General features: G+C 52.7%; 1 protein-coding gene across 2 annotated transcripts; it reads left to right on the forward strand.

Annotated features, from left to right (window-relative positions):
• The first annotated feature begins 675 nt into the window (after positions 1-675).
• Positions 676-7,969, forward strand: LOC147651112 (E3 ubiquitin-protein ligase PHF7-like). 2 transcript variants are annotated; one of them, XM_086846535.1, is made up of 16 exons: positions 676-961; positions 1,057-1,332; positions 1,660-1,751; positions 1,837-1,938; positions 2,219-2,343; positions 2,420-2,582; positions 2,669-2,775; positions 2,992-3,105; positions 3,252-3,370; positions 3,530-4,342; positions 4,662-4,947; positions 5,838-5,964; positions 6,413-6,483; positions 6,688-6,775; positions 7,482-7,564; positions 7,780-7,969. In XM_086846535.1, the coding sequence occupies exons 2-10, from the start codon at positions 1,290-1,292 to the stop codon at positions 4,294-4,296; spliced, it is 1,632 nt and encodes a 543-aa protein (XP_086702661.1). In that variant the 5' UTR covers positions 676-961; positions 1,057-1,289; the 3' UTR covers positions 4,297-4,342; positions 4,662-4,947; positions 5,838-5,964; positions 6,413-6,483; positions 6,688-6,775; positions 7,482-7,564; positions 7,780-7,969. The 2 variants fall into 2 exon arrangements, with proteins under 2 accessions (XP_086702661.1, XP_086702662.1); XM_086846536.1 differs by having other exon boundaries at positions 807-961; positions 4,665-4,947.
• Positions 7,970-8,661: the final 692 nt, after the last annotated feature.

Here is an 8,661-nt window from a genome sequence, read left to right on the forward strand (position 1 = left end):
ATGGATGAACTCCCGGTGCCCCAGCATCAGGCAGGTGCAGGGTATCTCTGCTTCTCAGCCCCTGCCCTGTTTCCCTGGGATCCCGCTGACAGTTCTAGCAGTCAATGATCTGGACTTTGCAGGAGCGTGTTTGCAAAGACGTGAATGCGAAAACTCTACAAGAACTGTTTGTATGTGTCATGTCTTTACTTTTTTCAATATATTTGCTAGAAGGAAAGCATGGACCAAACTGACAAAGTTCTTTAATTGGGGAAAGGTATTTGACTCCTGAGCTGAGTACTGTTGCAAGCTCTCCAGTCAGATACAAGGTAATCTTTCATTGAATTTCCCGGGTTTCCATTGCGTCAATGTAAAGAATGAGCTTTCTAAGGAGCTTAATACTAATTTTTCCACTTAATATGAAATGTCAACTTCATTAGATGGTTAGATGACAGGAGAATTGAGGTTGGGAGGCAGCTGCAGTGGTCCCCAGCTTTATCTCCTGTTCCCAACGGTGATCAGCACGGGCATGAAATCAAGTTCATCTCAGTTTACTGCAGAGAGGTCTTGAGGAAAACGTTGGTTCACCGAGAGGAGGTTTGGAATCTGTGAAGTGCAAGAGACTCTGCACAAGCTTGACTGCCGGGGCAGGAGCCCTGGCGTAGCCGTGCCTGAACAGCACCTTTCTGCCTACAGTGCCACCCTCGATGACTGCCCTGGGGCCTGGGATTAGACCCTGCACTTGCTGCAGGTGTCCCTGGCCTGGTTCCGTGCTGACCAAAGGCTTGGAAGCATCTCAGAACCTCGGTTCCCAAGGGGGCGGCCTCAAGTGGCTGCCAGGCAACTGAGGCCATGGCTGCCTGTACTTTGGGAGCAAGATGCTGATGTCAGAGTGGCCATTGTGACGCGTGCGACCAAAGCCCCAAAAGGGAAGGCTGGGCTCAGGCCGTGTGTCAGTGCCACCTGGCAACGGGAGGAGAAGGTAAGGCAGGGAAGCAGCTACCCAGGGACCAGAGGGGCCCCACACCTCGGGGCTCTGGGCCTGTGCTGCAGGCTCACCTGCCTCTCACTTCCCAGAATCAGTGGAGGAATATCCAGAGGAGACGGCGGTGTTCCTCAACGCGACAACGGGAGCAGAAGGCGGACAGGAGCAGGGCTCACGCAGGGCTTACCAGGGAGTAGCGCCCTCATAGCTCTGGGCCTGTTCTGCAAACTCCCATCACTCTTCTTTCTCCCACAGAGAGAGACAGGACCAGCACCTGGCGGAGACAGCGGCGTTCCTGCACAGGGACTCAGCGCTGACAGCCGCCATGTGCGACAGGGAGCAGGAGGGCCCTGATGGCAGGGAGCCAGGTGAGGGCAAAGCAGCCCTCCCACAGCCTGGCCCAGGGGCTGTCGGGGTGGCCAGCGTGAGGCCCAGAGCAGAGGCTGGGGCAGGCAGAAGCTACTCAGCCAGGCCAGGGCTGGGAGACTCCTTCCTCCCCAAGTGGGGCCCAGCTGGGCCAGGGGGCAGCTGTTGGGAGCCCCGTGCCCGTAATGGCCGCTGCTCTCCAAGGCCTCCAGCCCTGCCCATCAGCCAGGCACGCAGGCAGGGACAGAGCAGCCCTTGGGGTCGATGCTGTGGGCTGAGAGCCCCACAGAGCTGCTCATGCCCACTGCCATTGGCTCTGTCCCCTGCAGCATGCGTGTTGTGTCACCGTGTAGAGGCTGACCCGGACATCTGCGGTGATAAACAGGAGAAATACGGGCTCTGTGCCCACGTCTTCTGCCTGGTGAGTGGCTCTGGGCACTCTCTCCAGCATTGCAATGGGCAGTCCCTGCCACCCTGTCCTCATCAGCTCTTCTCCCTTTCTGCAGTATTTTGCCACACTGCTTTTCCAGCAAACCAATAAACGTGTTGGACTCCTGGGTTTTCTGCATCGAGATATCCAGCTTGCAGTCAGGCGGGCGGCACAGAAGGTGAGAGCCTGGGAAAAGAGCAAAAAAATCTGTGCCAGGAGAGGTTGGCCAGAACTTATCCCATACCCCCAGCAAGAAAGGCTGACCATGCAGCCAGCTGTGGGACAAAGTCTGGCTCCCAGCAGCTCTGTGGAGCCTCTGGCACAGGAGCTTTCCTTCACCAGCTGGCTCTGAGGGCTGAGAGCCAGCAGCGGCCCCATCCTGCGCCCTGCCCGGAGCCCTGGGGCTGTGTGGGGAGGCCCCGAGGCTGCTGCTGATGGGGCTGCTTGTCTCATTCCAGCACTGCTGCGTCTGTGGCCAGAGCGGGGCCACCATCATGTGCTGCAAAGAAGGCTGCGACAGATGGTTCCACCTGCCCTGTGCCAAGGAGGGCGGCTGTGTCAATCTGTACATTGCCCCATTCAGGTAGCCCCTCTCCCCTCCTGGCCACCCCCAGGGAAGGACCAAGACTTTCTCATTAGGCCCATCCCTTTGCCCCCAGGTCCTTCTGCCCTGAGCACCGTCCAGAGCAGGACGTGCAGGTGACTCCAGAGCCGGGCACCGAATGCCCCATCTGCATGGAGCCAGTGGAGGACAGAATGACCTACAAGACCATAGTGTGCCCAACATGCAAAAGAGCCTGGTTCCACAGGGACTGCCTCCAGGTGGGAGCCATGCCCTCAGGCCTGGGACACAGCAGGTGCTCAGCAGCACCGGGGCCTGGCTCACACTGCTTCTGTTTGCCCTGCAGGGACAGGCCATGGGAGCTGGTGTTTTATCCTTCTCCTGCCCCCTCTGCAGAGACCATGAGACATTCCTTGTTGAAATGTTCGTCATGGGAATCCGCATCCCCTTCAGGTTGGTGTCCTTCTGTGGGGCTCACAAGACAGGAGGGTGCAAGTGCCATGCTGTGCCAGGCCCTGCCCCAGCAGTCCAGGCCCTGCCCCATCCAGGGAGTCTGGACTTCCGCTTCTCACGGGACTTGGAAAAGCATTGGAGGAAGAGCAGGGACACCCTGTTACATCCATGGGGTCAGGGCAGCAAAAACACATCAGGTTTTCCTTTCTCCATTAGAGACCCAACATGGGAGGACAATGACGCCTTTGCAGATCTTGGAGAGAGGCACAACACGTGCACTGCCAGGGAATGCCTTTACCCAGGAGGCAGGGAGGAGGCAGAGGAAGAGGGGTGAGTTGGGAAGCTGCACCCGGGGCTCTGCAGGGAACCTGTGTCTCGGGAAGGGATCAAAGCGGAAAGAGCCAGAGGAGCTTGGCTGGACAATCCCATGCTGGGACACTTTGTCTTCAGAGCCATCAACCCGTTTGCTTCCGCAGGCCCTGGAAGCTGCTCCTGTGCTCCTCCTGTGCTGCCGAGGGCACCCACAGGCGCTGCTCTGGCCTGACAGTGAGGACAACCCACTGGGAGTGTGAGAGCTGTGCTGGTTTCGACACAGGTATGAGGCAAAGCAGGCGGGTGTCCCTGGGCTGGGGCCAGTGCCCAGGCTGGGCACGGCAAAGCCCATGGGCTCCTGGAGGGCTGGGGGCAGTGCTCTGGTCGGGCTTTGCCTGCTCCAGGCCTGGCAGGCCTCTGACATTCCTGTTTGGCCTTACAGCCCCCAGGGATGAGCCGGAGCTCAATGGCCCCAGCCTGACCAGACAGTCAGGACTGGAGCCTGCTCATGGCCTGTCAGAATCTGAGGCCATCAGGCCAAGCTCCAGCAGCGCAGTGCCATCACGTCTGGCTCCCCAGTCTCCAACTCCAGGGACCAGCAGTCACAGAAGCCTCCGGCGTCCAGCTTCTTCCTTGGCAGACACCGGCAGCCCACGCACAGCAAGGGCAAGATCCAGCAGCTGGACGGGCCCTGAGAACAGGGTCCATTCCAGACATGCTGGGCCTGACAGCAGGCGAAGGCGCTCTCCCCAGCAGAGGCGGGCCTCAGATGGGGCCGTCCGGTCGCGGAGTCGCCATGACAGGAGCAGCAGGAGAACATCAAGTGCAGAGAGGCGCAGGCAAAGGGAGACACCGTCGCGGGCTTCCCGCAGACACAGCCGCTCCCGGCAGCAAGCTCATGCCCAGAGTCCACCTGCCCGGTCGAGGAGTTGCCGAGACAGGCGCAGCAGGAGAACATCGAGGGCAGAGAGGCCCAGGCGAAGGGAGACATCCTCAGGGACGTCCCTCAGACGCAGCCGCTCCTGCCCGCAACGTCGAGCCTCAAATCAACCTGTCCAATCCAGGAGTCACCAGGACAGGAGCAGGAGGACAGCAGCAAGTGCTGAGAGGCCCAGGCGCAGGGGGACACCATCGGGGACGTCGCGCTGGAGCAACCGCTCCCGCCAGCCACGTCGGGCCTCAACTCGGACCTCTATCAGCAGCACGTAGTGTCATCTTTTCTTTCTAGTCCTTCCGTTTGCTGCTGTAAGTGAAGGTGAGAAGGGTCAGTACAGGGACCTTGAGATTTGCAGGTCTGTGGGAAAACCCGAATTAGCTCTTGGCATTTCTATGATTCTTGGTTTCTGTTATCGTGTATTGTTAAGGGAAAAGCCACTTAAGGACATAGCTAATTAAAAAGGACACTCATTGGTGCCTTTAGACAGATATTTCCCCACTGCTTACCCTTGAAAGTGAACCAGTCCTTAATGGCTTGGATATGTTTAGGGAGACATGAAAAGCAAGGTGGCTCTTAGGGAAGCTGTCTTTGAAAAGGCCGTGTGCTGAGTTGCTATCCTTAAACCATCTCATTTCAGTAGAGCCTTCCTTCAGTAAAGCGGAAGAAGAAAGAAGAGAGTGAGACACTGCCTCAAGTGTCTGGAGAAATCGATTGAGACACTGCTGCTGATTTTAAAGACTTGATTGGACCTTCAAAGATCAAACCAGAAAAGACCGTGGAAATAGCCTGGGACAAAGAGGATGTGCAGGACTCTGCCCCAGACGAATGTCCGAGACCTTTACCTGAAAACGACAGAACTCAGGAGTCGAGTGCGTTCAAGTTTTCCTTCTTTGGAGACACAGAGGAGTTGGGCATCAAAGAAGGTAACAGCAGAACCCTCCTAACAGAGCCATTTCTAAGGAACGGCTTCTGGCGGGCACTGTAGAGCAATATGGTGTAAAGAAGGTCATAATCCAGAGGAAGATCAGCAGCAGAAGTCAGTACTTATGCTGAAGCATTTTGATCTTCATTGCTACTTGCCAAGGTTGTGGGAGATTAATGAGAGGTACCACCTGCTTGCATCTCAGGAATTTTGAGAGGCACGCCTTGAGAAGGCATTGGGATTTTTGCAGAGTGGTGAAAAAGCTTGTTGTCATGCCCTAAAGTTCTCAAACAGGGACAAAGGTGACACAGCAGTCATACCAAGTTACATGGAACACAACAGGATTTTAAGGAAAATGGGTGTTAAGGTAGAGGGAGGAGCAAAATCCTGGAGTTGACCCCAAGCTCCATGACCATTCATTAGTTACCGAATTCTAATCCTGGACCTTCAGAAAAATGAAACTGAATGACACTGAAGGATCATTGGGGTGTCCTAAGCTCAGATAAAATAAGGCCTTATGAAATGAAGATGAAGGAATATTTAATCAAGTCACAGTCAGATAGGAATGAAAGGAAGCCGTGCCAAGTTATCCAAAATATTAACAAACAACACAAAGCAACAAGCCCCCCACACTTGTGCTGAATTCAGAAGCTATTCACTGTCTTCTGGATGCAATGATAAATGTTGAAGAATACATAGGAGATGCCTAGAAGAAAGTGGAAGATCCTGGAGCAGAGCTACAGCTCAAAAAATCAGGGAGGAGAAGATTCTGTCCTTCCTAAATCTGTCTTCCCCAGTGTACATATTTCACTTGAAAGATGGAATTTTTCCTGGCAAGCAGAGAAATAATCTGGTTTTGGCTTGCTTTCTCTTTTGGTGCTGGTTTTGCAGAGCCTCACGTACTTGGAACAATAAAACTGGAAAAAGTCAGGTGGCAAGAGGATTCACATTTCCAAGACCTCACTTCTGAGGGTGCTGATGAGCCTGAGATGTCAGAAATTGAAAAGCACCAAGAAAGGCAAGTTCCATTTGTATTTGTTGTCTACTTGGCTGTAGTAGTTGGATGCTGTGGGAATATGAATGGCAGCACTGAGGAAATGGGAAACTGACACTGCACACCTCTGAGCAAGGAAAGTCATCTTGGAAAACCATTGGTGCTGTGTGGAGTCCAGAGTCCCAGCAGCCCATTGGATGTGAAGTTGAATGTGAAGAGAGAGAAGATGAGCACAAGAAATTGACTGGGTTGTTTTGGTTTGGCCAAGCCCAAACTGAGTTTTGCCAAAAGGCAAAGACACAGTCAGTTTTCTTGTAAAAAGTGGGGTTTTTTAATAGAAGGCTTTATTTGCATACTATGGAGTAGAGCTCTTCCGTGTATACCATTTCTCTGAGGCACTACAGCTCTAACTCATGCTCATGGGATTTGATAGGACCTTTTAGGATGCTAAAACCCCTTTGTACTTTTCTAGGGTTTTTTCTCTACCACGCACAGAAAGTGCTAGAATTTTCTTCTTCTCCATAGATGATGAACGCCTAAGAGGTACGACACAACTTGTTCAGCCCCTTTTGTATATTTTTCCCTTTTAAACCCTTACTGGACTTGAGTAAGGAGGAAAAAATGTTATGAATGCTCTGTAGTCAAAATTTGCCATGCTTTCTTGTGGTCAAAGTTGTGGTAGATCCCATGAGAGAGTCCTGGTAAAAAATAAAGACTGATCAGCTTTCTGGCTTTCCTTTCTTTCAGATAATTGCCTCATAGCTATAGGAACTTTTAGAGCTTAGCAAAAAAATAGTCACTAGACAGGTTACTGAGACATTTAGGATCCTTTCAGGTAGGTCTATCACCTTTAACTTTTTCCTGTCTTTCTGGTGTTAATCTGAGGAATGCCGAGTGCTCTTGTCAGTGACATATGTGCGTGCGGTTCTTCATCCTAATGAATCTGGGGCTTTCTCTTCTGAAGCCAGTGAATTTTTGATTTAGAAACAAAGACAACAACAACAAAAGAAAACATACACAGCCCCAAAAAATTACACAGGCCGCCAAAACAATTGCTTGTTCTATTTTGTAGAATATAGTCTCAAGTCAGGCTTAAATGACGTTTATTTCTTGAGACTTGTTAGATAACGCTGATGAAATGTATGGCTGTGTTCATACAGTTACTGCCCTGCAATCTTCCAGCCCGTCTGATTTACAGGGTGTGTTAGAATGGAGATCTCAGCCCTTGGAAGCAGCGCTTCTGGGGGCAGCTGTGGGATCCTGCTGCTGAGCATTTAATGCAAGAGCTGCTGTTTCACTGCAATTTAGATTTCAGCAGGTTCAGGGAGACAGCTGCTGCCTTTCATTTTTCTTAGTACACCAGGCTGCAGTAGGGAACATTTCTGCTGAAGCCGACATGTGGTGGGGGGCAAGAGAATAGGAGGGACGTGAAGAATAGAGCTTCTGACTTGACTGTTGTGTTGTTCATTCATGATTGTTGGGAGCAGCAGAATCAGAAGGGTTGAACCCTACTGATTGATGTTGTGTTTTCTTTTGTGCAGAGGGCCCAGAGTTATTTTGTAGATCTGTAGAGCTCAGTGAAGAAAAAGTGGGTTGGGAAGACAGATGTAGATTATTGTTTGAGGTGAGTATGGAGCATCTGTTCCCTGGTAACTGTGGCTGAATGCTGGGAATGGGGAGGGAACACGGCTATGGATGTGCATGCAAAATTAATTCAGGACCTCCAGAAGAGCCTGAAACTTTGTAACTGTCAGGGAACAAAAGGTTGTTAGTATACTGGTGTGTGTAACATGATGTGATGTCCAGCCAGGTAAACCACTGCATCTCTGTATGTTACAGGAGCAGCTAGCTAACTAGATGTAAGGGAAGTGTTTAAGAGAAACAGTGAATTTAGAGACTTCTGCAAGTAGTGGATTCAAAAACTTCTCCTAGGAATATGTTAGATTTTCATTAATTTCTGGATCGTCTAAGGAAGCATAAGAATTCCAAACGGAAACTGAACCCAAACTAATAAACCCTTTCTTGAAAAGAATCGTGTCCTATTTGTTCCTTGAAGAAGTTGCCAAACAACTTTACCTTTTAAATCCTTTCAAGGATCTAACAAGAAACAATATTGGCAAACCCAGTTAGGCAGTGTTTCTGAGCTGGCGCTGATGCTCTCGGGTTCCGGGGAGCCACGGGAAGGCTCCAGTCCAGACTGTCCGGTCAGGCTGGGGCCATTGAGCTCCAGCTCAGCCCTGGAGGCTGTGAGGGCAATCAGCAATGTCAAAGGCCTCCCAGGCCTGGGCCAGGCTGGGCCGGAGCAGTGCCCCCAGCCCTCCAGGAGCCTACGGGCTCTGCCAAGCCCAAAAGGGGGCTTGGCCTGACAGCCGTGCCCAGAGCTGTCACACTCGGCGCTGGTTCTGGTCGCTGTCAGGCACGAGCAACACCTGTGGGTGCCCTGGGCAATGCAGGAGCAGCACAGGGGCACTTGCCAGGGCCTGGGGAAGCACAGGGGTCGGCCTTTACAGGACGACACAACAGGCATGCTGCAGGGGACAGAGGCAATGGCAGCGGGCATGAGCAGCTCTGTGGGGCTCTCAGCCCGCAGCATCGGCCCCAAGGGCTGCTCTGTCCCTGCCTGCGTGCCTGGCTGATGGGCAGGGCTGGAGGCCTTGGAGAGCAGCGGCCATTGCGGGCACGGGGCTCCCAACAGCTGCCCCCTGGCCCAGCTGGGCCCCA

The sequence above is a fragment of the Cyanistes caeruleus genome, chromosome 11 (assembly GCF_971803275.1).
Source record: "Cyanistes caeruleus chromosome 11, bCyaCae1.hap1.1, whole genome shotgun sequence".
In the NCBI taxonomy this organism is placed as follows: Eukaryota; Metazoa; Chordata; class Aves; order Passeriformes; family Paridae; genus Cyanistes; species Cyanistes caeruleus.

Coding starts and splice junctions, on each gene's coding strand:
- LOC147651112 (XM_086846535.1), top strand. CDS start 1,290: ATGTGCGACAGGGAGCAGGAGGGCCCTGATGGCAGGGAGCCAG. Junction 1,333..1,659: donor CCCTGATGGCAGGGAGCCAG/GTGAGGGCAAAG, acceptor TGTCCCCTGCAG/CATGCGTGTTGTGTCACCGT. Junction 1,752..1,836: donor GTGCCCACGTCTTCTGCCTG/GTGAGTGGCTCT, acceptor CCCTTTCTGCAG/TATTTTGCCACACTGCTTTT.